Source organism: Drosophila persimilis, unplaced genomic scaffold (assembly GCF_003286085.1).
Source record: "Drosophila persimilis strain 14011-0111.01,24,50 unplaced genomic scaffold, DperRS2 tig00000002-arrow-pilon, whole genome shotgun sequence".
NCBI classification, from domain to species: Eukaryota; Metazoa; Arthropoda; class Insecta; order Diptera; family Drosophilidae; genus Drosophila; species Drosophila persimilis.
The window spans coordinates 7072711-7088566 of NW_020825289.1; the positions used below are offsets into that span (position 1 = coordinate 7072711).

General features: G+C 45.3%; 2 protein-coding genes across 2 annotated transcripts; one reads left to right on the forward strand and one right to left on the reverse strand.

Annotated features, from left to right (window-relative positions):
• Nucleotides 1–1197: 1197 nt before the first annotated feature.
• LOC6590086 (G2/mitotic-specific cyclin-B) lies at nt 1198–4168 on the reverse strand. Its single transcript, XM_026986501.1, has 5 exons — nt 3999–4168; nt 3491–3636; nt 3165–3424; nt 2221–3113; nt 1198–2159 (listed from the first exon to the last, which is right to left on the reverse strand). Exons 1-5 carry the CDS (start codon nt 4029–4031, stop codon nt 1863–1865), a joined length of 1629 nt encoding a protein of 542 aa, XP_026842302.1. The 5' UTR covers nt 4032–4168; the 3' UTR covers nt 1198–1862.
• A 3531-nt stretch (nt 4169–7699) lies between these two features.
• Nucleotides 7700–15457, forward strand: LOC6590087 (A disintegrin and metalloproteinase with thrombospondin motifs 16). Its single transcript, XM_002016005.2, has 11 exons — nt 7700–7866; nt 8464–8862; nt 11217–11295; nt 11709–11807; nt 11963–12183; nt 12251–13116; nt 13180–13308; nt 13364–13613; nt 13669–14446; nt 14506–15222; nt 15278–15457. Exons 2-11 carry the CDS (start codon nt 8671–8673, stop codon nt 15349–15351), a joined length of 3405 nt encoding a protein of 1134 aa, XP_002016041.1. The 5' UTR covers nt 7700–7866; nt 8464–8670; the 3' UTR covers nt 15352–15457.
• The last annotated feature ends 399 nt before the right edge of the window (nt 15458–15856 follow it).

The window sequence follows — 15856 nt, forward strand, 5'->3', positions numbered from 1 at the left end:
TCAAGCCAATAATATGAGACGATATAATAACATAAAGATTATAAGTACTATGGACTACTTAAGCTGAGACTTCGCTCTCAGCTGATCCATCAGCAGCTGCTCTTCCCCTGTCGAAAGATGTTCCGTCTTTTGCATAACCTCCCTCTGACCTGACCCCAGGCCACCCCGCGTATGTTACCTGAGGCAGCGACTGTCAGGAGCTGTTCCAGTGGTTCAGTGGTGGTTCATGCTCTGCATATTTCTCAACCAGCGACCCAGAAACGAGAGCAAGGAAACCTAAGCGCCTGTGCCCGTCCAGAAACTGAAACGAACCCCCAAATTATACGAATTGGAGTTTTTATGACACGGCGGTGGCATGGCATCCAAAATAAAATATGAGCGGAGGCAGAGTCAGAGCCAAACAAATGGCAAAAAAATACATTACTCTGGCGGGCCTACACACTCCTCTCTTCCGCTCTCTTTTTATATATCTCTTCTCCTTTGTGCTTGTGTGCTCCGCCCCCCTCGGCCAGACGGGGTCTACTTTCTTTTTATTGCATTTGTTTGACCGTAAAAGTGTCGAAATTAATGAGAGCCATAAAACCGTCAAACTTAAATTTCGAACAGGCGCACAGCAAATCCAGAAAGTGGAGAACGGAATGGTATGGGCACGGAACAACGGTTCGGTCTGGAAGCGACGAATGAAGAGACCCATGCACACAGTGACACCCCGCACACACACGCAAACACACACAGAGACACGTGCGAGCAATGTGCTTGGGCAATTACCGTTTCCAATGGAACGACACAGCAGCATAATGGAAAAGAAACGAAATGAGAAATGAAGCCGTTGGCAGAAGGAAGGGAAAGCAGAAGACGAAAAACTGACCTGTGATCGGGAAGGTGACCTTTTCCACCTCTGTGTGTTCAGGAGCATTGATAAGCCAGGACAATGGAAAGGGTCTGTCTAGCGCCTGCCTGAGATTTCGTTCTCACAGTTGGAATCAGCTGCCGCTGCCGTCCTCGGAGATTGAGGATACATACATACATATGTCAAAAAATTGCGTACTTTTTAAAATTATACAATACAAAACTTTATTTGCCACGACATTCGCTGGAAAGAATTGTGTTATTCCTTGCTTAAATTATGCAATTAAATAATTTGTTAGATGTGTGAAATCCATTACATCTATTATGCCTAGATTATAAAGTCTCAGCTCAGGATTTGGAAGAATATAATATTTTTGCACAATTTTTTGGATTTATTCTTAATGCATTGAACGAACACAATTTCCAATCAAATTTAAACTCTAATACAAATTGAATCATAAAAATAGTCTATCGCATGGGTATAATATATTAGATGGTATATGTACTTTGAGAGACAACGCCGATATGTTCAGCCAGCAAATGTACTCGTTGCCCACTCACACACCTGGCTCTCAGTGTCCTTGTGTATTGTGTATTGCGGTTTGTGCTCGTCCACTCACTCTCACTCTAGAGGTGTGCCCTTAGGGGGAGGAGCAGGAGTTCCAGTTTCGGTTCAAGATCCCTCCCATTCAGCGGCCACCTAGCCAAGGGGCTGAAGCAGCCGCTCGAGTTGGAGGAACCGAACCATAATCAAGTGAAGAATGCCTTTGTCGTTGATCGCATCGGGGCGGCCATGACACAAACGCGGGACGCACAGCAGAGGGACCCTGATTTTCTACGATTATTATAAATGTAGGCGACTTGGACTTCTGGTATTACACAAACTTATAACGAACACGAAACGTACAAACGAACGAAAATATGGGAATACGCTAAAAATTTAAAAATGAAAACAAATTAAACTAAACTAAATATTTGGGGGCATTTGTGAGGGGATGTGAAGTGGGCCCAGACTACTTCTTCAGGCTCTGGCCCACAATGGAGTCCATCAGGGGGCCGCTCAGCTCGGTTCTGAGCGCGATCTTCTGGAACTTGTTGCCCTGGTACTTGTTGTGGATGGCCTTCAGCTTGGCCTGTGGTGCATCGCGAGCCAACTTGGCGATCTGTCGAGTGATGGGCCTTAAGTGCGTGGCCGTGTAGCGAGAGTAGTAGGCCAGCGTCGGTGTCCAGTGCTTGTCGTTGAAGCCAGTGCTGGCACGGTAGTTGCCATTGAGCAAGTGGAGCGACAGAAACAGCGAGGCTGCAGCAATCTGAAAGAAACATGGAAAACATTATGACATTACATGATTGAAGTCTGTGTGCCGAACCCACCTCTGACGGCTTATAGCTAGCCAAATCGTAGTCGACCGAAGCCAATTCCACAAAATACTTGGACATGGCATGGTGCTCATCCTCTGCCCCAGCGGCCTTTGAGTAGCGCCGAAGGAAATGAATCGGGAGCGGACGCGACAGATTACAATCGATGGCCTTGAAGATCTGCAGCTCCATCATGCGGATCTCCCGGGCCGAGTAGGTGTCATCGGTGATGAAGACAAAGTCGTTAATGGCTGGCGGGAAGAGCTCCTCGTATTTGGTGGCGATGAAGAGGGCCGTCACGCCCACCAGCTGCAGATTGCTGCGCTTCGTATTCTTGACCACCTGCAGATAGCGATCGATGATGGCCACGGCCAGCTGGAAGGTCTCGGCAGCCAGATGGAATTGCAAGTGCACCTCGTTGATCCAGTCGATCAGCACTGCGCGCATCTTGTGGGAGACCTCCTTCTGCCCGGCCAAGTGATCGTTGTGAATCGGCTGCTCGATCTCCAGCTTGTACAGATAGTCATAGATATCGTTGACATACTCTGAAACGAGCACGAGGTTATCCTTGTCGTGGGCATCGATGTCTTCGATACCGGCCAATCGCTTGCTGGACAAGGACATTGAAGGCTGAATGGTTGTCGATGGCTTCAGTATGGCACCCCTGTCGGTGCTTTCGCTCCGGACCGGACCGACGACATCCTTCTTGATGGCCACAGATGGCTCTTTCTTGAGCACGGCCACAGGCTCCTTCCTCAGACCGGCCACACCCATCACTGGTTTGCCCATTGCAGCCCGCAGCTTGGTCAGGGATTTCTTGGACAGATTGCTGTCCTCGCGACGCAATGTGGGCTCAGGCGCATTGACCTGATCGCTGGAGCCGGTCTCCGACTTTGTCTTGACTGTAACTGTTTGGGATTGGGATATGGTCTTGGACTTGATTGGCAATCGATACTTACGCTTGTTGGTCGCCTCAGCGGCCGCCTTATCGCCACGGATCAGGGTGCTGGCCGAGACCTGACGAGTGAGCAGAACACCCGAGGGGGCGGTATGGGTGCGTACAGAGTTGGCGCGCAGCAGTGCCGCCACTCCACCCTCAGTGGGCTTGGCCAGCACGGCACCGTTGACATTGCTGGCACCCACTGGCTGCTTCTTCCAGTGCGTGTCCACGCGGGCCTTGGCGTTGCGCAACACATTCGGCAGCTTCGATTCTTTCAATCTGCAAGGAGAATCGAAGCGGTCCGCAATAAGCAAGCGGTTGCACTGGAATGGGAGCTGCACTTACTCTTTCTGGGCCACATCTTTGGCGGCAATGGCGCGGTTCAACCCGCGGTTCTGCAGATCGCCCAAAGCAGCACGTTTTGTGGTTGCCTCATTTGAAGGCACTGTCAATTTCTTAAGTTGGACCTGGTTTATATTCTCCGAGGCATTCTACAAAAACAATTTATATCCATTTACTAAAATACATTAAATGGCAATGGCCGGCGGCCATTTTTGCAAAGAACCGTAATGTTCCGAGATTTAGTGGGTAAACTAGAGAGTGATAAGCGGTAAAAGTACCGCAATTGTAAAAGTGCGCCAAAATGCACCCGCGGCTGGCATGGAAAAAACAACAAAGAGATTGACAAACGGAACATTCTCACCCTCTCTCTCTCTCTCTTCCACTCTTCACACTCTCTCACGCACTCTATTCCCTCATTCCCTTCTGCCGATGCAGCAATGGCGTCCCTGCGTCGCTATCGGCCCTTTTCTATCATGTCGCTATGAAAATTATTAAACATTAGAAAACTTACCTCATCCCCGCGCATTTTCAATGTGCCGACCATTTTGACTGGGTTTTTAAACAAATATACAATTAACACACACGAAGCGACGCTTTAGTTATCTTTTCCTTGGTCTTGTTAGCGCGTCGATTTGAATTCGAAACGCAAATTGTTTTTCAGTCACCGACTTATATGTGAGCGATTTTAAATTATTTGATAATATAATTTACAATTGTTAAGTCGAAAGTGACTAAGTTTCTGATTTTTTTTTGTCAAGAGTCAGGCTCTGCCGCACGATGCGAAGCGAAGATTGCAGTTTGAATTTGAAAGGCTATGCAAGTGCTACTTGGGTCTGGGAATATCGATATAAAGAGTTTAAGCTTATCGATGTTTTCGTGCGATAAGCGGAACGGAATTTATTTTAAAATATACCGGCTGACCCTCAGAAATATACCAAAAAATACCGTAAATATACTGACGAATTCAAGGTATATTTTTCGAACTTATCCCACTTCAGCGCCCTTTATTTAAATAGTTCAGCTACTTGAGGTAAATGGGGAAAACTATTAACGATTGTAAATTCTTCTTGTAGATCCATCCTATCCTTGCAAAAACCCCACCAACTCCACCTGAACTGCGCTAAAATGATTAAATTTTCATTATTTTCGGTGGAAAATTTAAATACACCCTTGGCTTATAATAGGTTAATCGTTCTCCATCAAGGACTGGAAACCATATTGCTCAATTTTGATCTTCCGTCGAATATTATTAGCTATATAGAACATTTAGCCATGCCCACTCAATTTTGTACGATTGATGAATCAATTCTATACATGATTGGCCCATTCGATGGCCGCACGATGCGAAGCGAAGATTGCAGTTTGAATTTGAAAGGCTATGCAAGTGCTACTTGGGTCTGGGAATATCGATATAAAGAGTTTAAGCTTATCGATGTTTTCGTGCGATAAGCGGAACGGAATTTATTTTAAAATATACCGGCTGACCCTCAGAAATATACCAAAAAATACCGTAAATATACTGACGAATTCAAGGTATATTTTTCGAACTTATCCCACTTCAGCGCCCTTTATTTAAATAGTTCAGCTACTTGAGGTAAATGGGGAAAACTATTAACGATTGTAAATTCTTCTTGTAGATCCATCCTATCCTTGCAAAAACCCCACCAACTCCACCTGAACTGCGCTAAAATGATTAAATTTTCATTATTTTCGGTGGAAAATTTAAATACCCCCTTGGCTTATAATAGGTTAATCGTTCTCCATCAAGGACTGGAAACCATATTGCTCGTTTTTGATATTCTGTGGAATATTATTAGCTATATAGAACATTTAGCCATGCCCACTCAATTTTGTACGATTGATGAATCAATTCTATACATGATTGGCCCATTCGATGGCCGCACGATGCGAAGCGAAGATTGCAGTTTGAATTTGAAAGGCTATGCAAGTGCTACTTGGGTCTGGGAATATCGATATAAAGAGTTTAAGCTTATCGATGTTTTCGTGCGATAAGCGGAACGGAATTTATTTTAAAATATACCGGCTGACCCTCAGAAATATACCAAAAAATACCGTATGATTTTACAAATATACCGTAAATATACTGTCGAATTCAAGGTATATTTTTCGAACTTAGCCCACTTCAGCGCCCTTTATTTAAATATTTCAGCTACTTGAGGTAAATGGCGAAAACTAAGAACGATTGTGAATTCTTCTTGTAGATCCATCCTATCCTTCCCTTAAACTTGCAAAAAACACCACAAACTCCACCTGAACTGCGCTAAAATGATTAAATTTTCATTATTTTCGGTGGAAAATTTAAATACCCCCTTGGCTTATAATAGGTTAATCGTTCTCAATCAAGGATTGGAAACCATATTGCCTAATTTTAATGTTCCGTCAAATATTATAGCCAGATAGAACATTTAGCACTGCCCACATAATTTTATCCGATTCATAAATTAATTTTCTACTTAACTGGCTTAGTTTAAACACTTGCTTTTATTGCATTTTGCGTAAAAAGAGGTTTCAGCAAAAATGGTAAATGGTAAAAAAATAAATAAAATAAAAATAAAATTGAATAATGCTGACTAACTAAATCTCTCAGCAATGCCCACAAAGTTTTATCCCATTGATGAATAAATTTTCTACAAGATTGGATACTTTTTAATCCTTGCTTTTATTAACGAAAAAGTTCAACAAAGAAAGAGTCGCTATATTGCGTGTAAGCCGTAGTATAGGCATTTGTATACCCTATTTTGTTAATTTTATATGAATGTATAAATATTGATATGAAGATAAAACGTAACTAATAAAGACATGTATATGATGAGTGTTTTGTATATATATCTTGATCCTGATGCCTATTCTTGGTCCCTACAAGAAGACAATAAGCTTTAAAATATCGTTGAAATATTGAAAATAATATTAAATAATATTGAATAATATTAAAATATATTGAAAATAAATTTTTTTTGCCTGGGATGACAAATATATTCACAATTCTATAACATCCATTTCCCCCAGGGTATGTGTGCATTGCTGCGAACCGTCTATTACCGATTCTAACCGATTCAAATAAATACCAAAATATACGGTCTCATACATTACATATTCCTCGTTTTTGATATTCCGACGTATATTACAAGCTATATAGAATATTTAGCCGTGCCCACATAATTTTATACGATTAAGGAATCAATTTTCTACTTAACTGGTTTATTCTAAATACTTTCTTTTATTGGATTTCTATATAAAGTTGAAAATAAAATTTAATAGATTGATGAAATTGACAAAATATACCATTATATACCCTCTTTCATTTAATTAATAATAAAATTGTTTTTCGAGCTGACTTGAAACGTACTTTTACCCCATTCATGCATTGATATAATTGATTTGATTATTTTTTACAAACTTGTATACGAAAGAGCATCATAAAATATATAAATGCCAAGTAATTGACCAATAAATCTTTACTGAAAACAACAATTTTTTTTTTTTAAGAATACCCCTACTTCTGCAATTTGTCTATCGATGACGATAGATAGACGATAGAACAAACTAACTGACTATCGATATCAAATTTAAATTTTAACGCTCGTGAATGATAAGAGCTTGCATTTTCTTCGTATGCTTGTTAATTTAGCCATCGATTTGATTGAAGGCTTGTTAGTGGTTCTGACAGTGTGTGATTTATCGTTGCCACAGGCTGTTGCATCAGCCATTGATTGCATCAATTAAAATCTGATCACTTCAATTGGCGTCTTGTCCGATTGTTTGTTGCTCTGTTCTGTACCTTTGTATTTGCATTCGCTGATTTAAGATTTCCTGTACAACATCAAATCTGCTTGGCGGAAATGCAGCATAATTCTTGCCTTGCTATCTTGCTATCCGACCTGTTGCTGTGATGATCAGTGTCAAGTTTTCGTCTGCTCCATCATTTTCAAGCACTTGACCACAAAAACAATTGCCGCCTGTTTTTTTTTTTTGCCAGCTCTTTTGTTTTTTTTTAGCCCTTTGCTTTTTCTTAACGGTCTTCTACTATTCTTCCGGCGCTTTGGCTCATTAGCATACTTCTGCATGTGTTTGTGAGTGTGGGTATGGAGCGAGAACGGGGAAAAAAGCAACACCAAAAAGATTCATGATCGTGCCTGTCTCATCATGTTTTCCGCGCTCTGTGAACATTTCATTCGCAAAAGTGGAGCCGTCGCGGAAGGTCGGTTGGGGCTCGCTCTCGTACAACTCGCTCCCATAGTATTTCTTTCATTCCCGATCGCTGAGAACACTACGGTAAATCCTTCATATTGTGGACCTCTGATGGCGGATCCATTGAGTGCGCATTGACCTCCGCCAAATTGTTTATAAACGTTTCAGTTGTGAGTGTGATTTGCATATGGAAAATATACAAACATACATATGAAAAATAACCAATAAAATAAAACACCATTTGGACGAAAGAGCGTTATGCTTCAGAGACTATGATCTGTGTGTGTGCGCTTAATTGTGCTCTGGCTCTGGCGTTTAAATCAAAATAAATGCGTCTAAATGTGAAAACAAAAGACAGGCATTATATTTAAAACAGAACGTGGCGCTTGTTCCCTGATATCGATAATAATACTGATACTGGAGGACCTTGTACCATCAACAAGCTCGTGGGTTGAGTACATTTTATGAGGTTTATGCCTTATCTGGAGTGGTAATCACTTCACAAAGAACTCAGGAAACAAACTAAATAAAAAAATAATCAATGTAAAATGTGCATGAAATCAAGTGTGCCCCAAATACAAATCACCCGCTGAACGAGCGGAGCGGCGAGAGGGTAATGCAATGCCTTGCCAATTAATTAGTGCATAAAAAGTTAAATTAACTGCCGTAAAAGTTGGAGCAGACAAAGAGGAGAAGCGCTAAGCGCCTTCACTTTTCACTCGTTCAAGAAACCATTTGTAATTTTCCCCCGTTGAAATTATTCGCAGACCAAAAAGAAAATGTAACTCCAAGCGAATCACCAGCAAAAAATTATGAAATTAGGCTGCAAAGCCAAGGAATAATATTTGTATTTGCAATTTGTGCAACATTCGCCACTTGCCACCGCCTGTTGCACCAACAATAGAGTGATTAGTGCTACCCAAAGTACAAAAGAGTATTACAACGAAAATTACATCGTTAAGACTGTCTCAGCAATGGTATCTAATCGCCGATGGATCTGTCATATTTGGATCTTAATAGGTCTGACCACCTTGTGGCTGCTAATCGCTCCTGTTAGCCCCCACAACTATGATGACGACTCCCAACCATCCACCCAGTCCCACTCCCCCTCCTCCGTCCACATTGAGCTACGCCGCAAGAGGAGCTTGCAGTGGAATGGCATTGAGGTGAGTCGTCGTGATTGATATCAATATTTTCATTGTCTTACTGTCGTACGATATGCCATACATCATACGATTAACCCATATAACTCGAACAGGTGATCATCATATATGTAAAAAAGAACAAAAAACTGCCACATTGACAGAACATTGAAGGCAACAAAATTACACATGAACAAAATAAAAAAAAATAGAGGTTGTCCAAGCTTCAGATACTCTTTTAAATCGATTACCACGGTGGTAACTACATACATATGTATGATATATATATAATATATGTACATTTATGTCGCATTTTATTAGATTTCATTGTCATCTAATAAAAGGTTTGGTTGAACAGCTTACAGCTGATAGAACAGAAATTCCAAAAGATATATTGGCCAAAAGAAGTATACCCTCCCTCCGAAAGAGTGTCAATTATTCTCTGACTCAACAATAGTTTGGCAAAGCTAAGCATAAAATGTTGAAAAAACATCAAGGGGTGGTGGAAACGAGGGGTATCTTTATAGCACAGTAACAAGATCCGAGGCGTTTAATGACCTCTGCCCAATTGGGTGTTGGCAAATGTTTTGGTAATTGGAGCCACCGGCAACCTAAAGAACATACATAAAATTGGCGACAACTTGTCAAATTACACATGTCTCAAAAAAAAGAAATCCCCACGTCTTCTCTATAATTTGAGTTGAGGCGTTGGAGCATCTCCACGGCTGCTGGAGAGGTCTGCGACAGCCAAAAGGAATGCAGCACATCACATGATTACCCGGAATCGCATGGATAATCGCCGCAGCAGCTGGCTGGACAGCAGTAGCAGCTGTCTAGGCCACGAGGAATTCTCAGATATTGCCAAAATGAAATAAAGAACAAGAAACTAGACAGAAGATCGTCAGTCCATCCAAGTTGTTAACCCTTCCTTATAAGAAACTACTATAGACACATACACACATAGAATATGGTCGCACTTGAGAACCTTTCGCTTGGTTACGCTCATGGTTATGTGATTGTACTCTCTACAGATCTTCCTCTGTTGGTTGTCCATACTCCTCTGTCGCCAAATTGCTTTGAAGACAATTTTCTATGATATAATTTTCATTTGTTTGTTTTCTAGTTTTCGCTATTTTTCCACTATTTTGTCTGGCTTTCCGCTTTTCCATTTGCCTTTTATTTTTGCCCATTCTGGCTATGGGTCACGCAAAATTTCATCACATAATCAGTTTGTTTGAGAGCGATTACTCCATGAGCTCCGTGAGCGATGCATTTTCCACAGTTTCCCTGTCTGCTGCGGCTGTCATTTGGTATTGTTGCTGTTTGTTTGGCTTTTGGGCTTTTCCGGCAATCTGAATCGGCTCTTTCATGTTGATTTGGACCTATTATGCCGTTGCCCTTGTAGCCAATTAGTGTCCATTTCATTGAACATTGTTTGTCTTTGATAAAGTTCAGGCAACAAAATTGGCCAGGGAGTGAGGTAAGAGATGGGTTCGAGGCAGGAACAAAAAAGGGTACAGGTCTATATGGGGAAAACGACCAAGACTAGGGGAAATTTAAGAAGGTTCAACTCTTTTAAAGGGTCTTCAGAAACTTTGTGTCAATATATCGATCGCCTTTTGAAATGTAACCAAAAACAGATCCAAAATAATGCTCTATATATCTGGGAGATCCCCAGTAATCTGTTGCCCCGAAACTATTCCTCAAATATTATTAGCTTTAACTACCAGCCACGCCTCTTTCGCACAGCATTACAGTGCTGATTATAAACATTTGCCAGCAGAAACACCAGCGACTACAACAATTTGTAACACCTTCTCCTCGCCGCCGTAGGCGGAGTTTCAATCCAAAATACCGAAACGCTCTTCACGCTCCGCCAGGCACCAACGCGCTTTTCCACAATAAAACCGAATACTCGTAAAGCCAAATGAAAACTGTTACAACAAATTAAATTAAATAATCGCACAAACAATATGTGGAGAAGATATATCCGACATTTGGATAGATACTCGGACTATACAGTTTGGTGTACCATGTACGATATACAAATTTTTGTGTTGCACCAACAGTTTACGGACTGTCGGTGGTCACCGCCACCTGATGGTGACCCCAACGAACAGCTGTTGGAAATGTCTAATTGGGGCTCTTCTTTTGGTACAAATTTTCCATTGTCTGAGTGAAAGTATTTTGGTTTTATTTTTGTTTTTTGGGGTAATCTTGAGTAGTCCCTTACCCTTTGCTCTGTTTTTCGGTTTGTTTTTACGGTTTGTTGCCTTTGTTACACTTTCCGCTTTGCATATTAAACATTTTTCATTGCTCTTTCGGTTTGCCATAATATTCGTTCTCCTTTCTTTTTCCTCCACTCTTCCCTTCCGTAGCTGGATGAGAACACACTGCTGGGGCACTTGATGGATCATGAGCGGGCCCTGATCTTTGGCACACAATCCGCTGAAGAAGGTAAGTGCTATCCGTAACAATAGATATTTCCATAGTTCCTTAGGCCAAGTAGATTGTAAAGATTCTTAACTATGACCCACTTGGGTGCTGGCAGTGGGTGAGGTCTAAACCAGAACCCACTGACAGCTCTGAGGGAGCGTAACCCATAACCCACTGACAGCTTTGGGGGAGCGTAACCCATAAACCCACTGACAGTTTTGAGGCACTGCAACATATCATTAAATCGGCTAGCCCAGACAAACAGTGCAATCGATGAATGCTAAACTTGAACTACAGTCTCCAGTGCAGGCAGCAGGTGGCAGACTGCAACTGGGAGTGGGGGGAATGGGTCATGAGGAATGGGGCCTTGGGTGGTCGCGGAAATCTGCGCAGTTGTTTGTATTGATTCATGTGTGGGGCATTCTTTATTTCAGCGCCCGATTTCAAGCTGGTGCACCTGAAGCAGGAGGATGAAGAGCTGGAGGAGAACACGGTGAAACGACGCCATAGACGCAGCATGCCAGTGCCACAAGGTGAGAAATGATTAAACTGAAATCCGAAAACCAAATAAAATGCATCCCACATCACACATGGACACAGACACAGACACAGCTGCTGAGCAGAGCTCGTGCTGCTCCAGTTGCGGTCATTATGCGAAAAGTTTAATTAATTCAAATGCATTCGACAGACGCCGATAGCTCCGATGGAAATGGGGAAGGGGATGGAGTGGAGGCCAGACTGCAGCTGCAGCAGGCGCCGCAGCTGATCGACAATGCCTTCATCTTCATCCGTCGCACCGCCAACGGGACGCAATTCGTGGAGCATTCGCCGCAGTTGTTGAAGCGTCTGGAGAGCTGCTTCTACCGGAGTCCGGCGGCGGCCCTCGACCTCTGCGAGACGGGTAATGCGGTGAGTGTGACAGGCTGATCCAAATCCCAGACAGACATCAACGCTCTTTTTTTCCTCCCTCTGGCAGCGTGGCGTGTTCCAGCAGAATGCCAGCGACTTTGTGATCCATCCTCTACCCGCTCGCTTCGGATCGGGTAACCATGTACTCTACCAGGCCCGCTTGGATAGGAACAATTTCAGTCGGTTGGGGGCAGTGGATCCGTTAGACAGCCAGCTGCAGTTCGAGCCAGATGCAGAGGAATTCAACGAACCGAAGCCGAGACTCCGAGCCCAGTCACAGTCCCCGCTACGACTGCGCTTCCAGCCGCGACATCATCATCATGAGATGAGCCAGCTCGAGAACCAGAAAAGGAATCTGAAACCGAATCTAAAAAATCATCAGAAGCATCGACGACGTCGTCGTTTCATTGGCCCGCCGCCACGCCGCTGGTCAGTGCCCGAGGAGCTGTTCATCGAGACGGCCATCTTCGTGGACAGAGATCTGTTCGCCCACATGCAGCGGAACTTCCCCGCCAACACAGAGAGCAAGATGATCAGCTTCGTCCTGGCCATGATTAATGGGGTGCAGCTGCTCTACCACCACCCCACGCTCGGGCGGCGCATTAACTTTGTGCTGAAGCGTCTGGAGATCTGGAAATCCTGGGATCCCTCCGGCCTGTCGCGCTCCAGCGACGTGGACGACTACCTGAACAGCTTTTGCATGTGGCAGGAGAAGCTGAATCCCTTCTCGGACTCGCATCCCCTGCACTACGATCATGCCCTCATCCTCACCGGCCTCGACCTGCGGACGATCACCAAAGATGGCAAGGCCAATAGCCAGGTCGTGGGTCTGGCACCCGTGGCCGGTATGTGCACGGCCGTCTCCTCCTGCACCATCAACGAGGCCAAGCACTTTGAGAGCGTCTTTGTGGTAGCCCATGAAATCGGACACAAGTGAGTGGTCCTCTCAACAAACCCTCTTAAGAGTTATTCTAACGAAATTGAACTCCTTTGCAGTCTGGGAATGCGGCATGACACCAAGGAGAATAGCTGCGATCCCACCATGCACATCATGTCGCCAAAGTTGGGCAGTGGAAAGGTCACCTGGTCCAAGTGCTCCCGCACCTATCTGGAGGATTTCTTATTGTAAGTCCTTGAAGAGCATAAATCTCCGAACGAGTTTAAATATTAATCCATTTAGAGAGCCCCAGGCCGAGTGCCTCTTCGATCGGGGACAGTTTATGGATCACTTGGACCATTCTGCGGGTGGGATTCCCCCCGGCGAACGCTTCGATGCCAATCAGCAGTGTATGCTGCGATTTGGAAAGAACTTCATGCGCTCCAGCACCCAGAGTAAAGCGGAGATCTGCCGGGATCTGCACTGTCGGCAGGATGGGCTGCCCTGGACCTCACATCCGGCGCTGGAGGGAACCGAGTGCGGCGAGAAAATGGTAAGAATGGAAGAGATTGCAATGGACAACCATTCATCCCTGTGGTTTTTTTTAGTGGTGCCGCGGTGGGTCTTGTGTGGCTCGCTCGTCGCAGGAGACCGCCTTGGCCTCCTACAGGCAGTGGCCGCACAAGCCGAGCTATGAGAAGGCCAGCTTCATGGAGTCCAACAGGATCGGTCCACTGTTGAGCGAGCACCCCAAGCCGTTGGATGGCAACGAGCTGCCGGGAGTCACCAACTGGAGTGCGTGGGGCGAGGCAAGCAAATGTGACTCGGGATGCCTCTACGGACCCTCGAACCGGCTGCGCGAAGGCAGCACCGGACTGCGGACCTTCAACCGCAGCTGCCTCAACTACCGGCAGCGGTGCATGGGCCAGGACCGGCGTTTCGAGAGCTGCATTGCCAAGCAGTGCTACAGTGTGCCGGTCCAGACAATCGCCAACTTCGCCTCTCAGGTGTGCATGCAGGCCAAAAAGCTGGACGGAGAGCTCACGGGCGAGGGCCAGCAGGTGAGCTCCACCTTTGAGGACTCCTGCAAGGTGTTCTGCCGCACCAAAACCAATGCGACCAAGTCGCGTCGCTGGACCTTTCCGGACGGCACCACCTGCCAGTCCAAGCAGCACAACGCGGGGGACATTGCCTACTGCATTTCGGGGCGTTGCGAGCGCTTCTCGTGCGACAATTCCACGAACAACTTCTTCAGAATGGACCCGACCTTCTGCCAGTCGAGGGCAAGGGACTCTGCGGAAGAGGAGAGCAGGCTGCAGCAGACGACGCACAAGCGCTATGCGGAGAGGCAGGAGGGAGTCACGCCCAGAAATCGCTTTGAGAATGGTATTGGATATCTTTGTCTCCTTTCTAAAGTCGCGCTGATTTTCTTTTTCTCCGAGTAGAAGTGGCCGTGCGCAGCTTTTATGGGCAGGATAACCATATCAGACCCCAGCAGCAGCAGCCGCATAAAAGGAAGTCCTACGAATCGTACCACAAGTATCCACCCAGAGAGGAGCAGCCACAGAGGGCAGCCCCCCCACCAGCCTCTGCCTCGCTGATCGCCATCGATCGCAGTTCCTCGGCGGAGACAGAGTGGGAGATCAAGTCGGGTTGCCACTCCAACTGTATGGCCGACTCAAAGGGCATCCAGGCGGTGAGGTCGAGGGTCACGCGGGAGGAGAGCTTCCAGCTCTGTACACATCGCGTCAAGCCCTGCGAGCGCCTCCAGACAGCAGCGGAGTATGCGGAGCAGACCTGCGCCAACTACCGGATGAAGGTGCGCGGCCTGTCCGGACACGGGGCCCAGATCTCGGCCAGCATGGACGAACCCGATCGCAGCTGTCGCGTCGGCTGCCAGGACGAGCTCATCAAGTACAGGTATTACCTGGTGAACGGCAAGAACGGACACTTTCCCCTGGGCACGCGCTGTTCGCAGGTGAGCAAGCGCTTTTGCGTTTACGGCAAGTGCCTGGAGTTTGGCGACGACAACCTGCCGCTGGAGAAGTCTCACATCAGCCTGGCCCTGCTCCGGACCCGTCGCGAGTCGAATGTTTCGCGCCGGAAGCGAAGTCTGCACCCGGGGTCTGCGTCTCCAAATTACTTTGAACGAGGACATCTTGGTGAGTGGTTGATTACTATGAATCCTCCCTCTCTATTAATCTGTGCCCTTTTCAGATGCCTCGACGGACCACATCGAATTCACCCATCCCATTCACGTCTCCGCAGACGAACTGAGTAGCAAAAGCTGATAGCCTATTCCTTGCCAGGATTCCCCTTAGTCTCCTAAGTATTAAGCTAGACTTACGCTTAAGGCTGTCTGCAAACTGCCTGAGAAATATATACGAATTACTTCTTAAACGATGGACGAGTAGAGATGCAATTGCAGATCTTAGTGTGTCTTAGAGTTAATTTTAAGTTCGGAATTATCAATATCTAAAGGATTGACATTTTGGTGTAGAAAAGTTTCCATTCATTTCAGTCAAAAGACCTCAAATATTTGTAGATATATTTCATATTTGATAGCCACCATTCGCTCCCTCCCATAATCCTTTACTTTCCATTTTAGATAAGTGTTTCTGTGCCCTCAGCCCACTCTCGCGAGTTCCCATCGGTTTGGTTTATTTGAGGGGGTTTTTTTTCGGCGTTCGCATGCAAGCGATGGCAGCAATTACCAATACTCGATACCCCCACACAGATACACCCACACCTAGAGAAGGAGAGTGGGAGAGAAAGGGAGAGGGAGAGAGTGAAAGT

Excerpts from the sequence above, each read along its gene's own strand:
- LOC6590086 (XM_026986501.1), bottom strand. The coding sequence starts at position 4,031 with ATGGTCGGCACATTGAAAATGCGCGGGGATGAG. Across the intron at positions 3,114-3,164 it reads CGCTGAGGCGACCAACAAGC|TTACAGTCAAGACAAAGTCG; the intron begins GTAAGTATCGAT and ends AATCCCAAACAG. Across the intron at positions 2,160-2,220 it reads CTAGCTATAAGCCGTCAGAG|ATTGCTGCAGCCTCGCTGTT; the intron begins GTGGGTTCGGCA and ends TGTTTCTTTCAG.
- LOC6590087 (XM_002016005.2), top strand. The coding sequence starts at position 8,671 with ATGGTATCTAATCGCCGATGGATCTGTCATATTTGGATCTTAATAGGT. Across the intron at positions 11,296-11,708 it reads CACACAATCCGCTGAAGAAG|CGCCCGATTTCAAGCTGGTG; the intron begins GTAAGTGCTATC and ends TCTTTATTTCAG. Across the intron at positions 13,309-13,363 it reads TATCTGGAGGATTTCTTATT|AGAGCCCCAGGCCGAGTGCC; the intron begins GTAAGTCCTTGA and ends TAATCCATTTAG.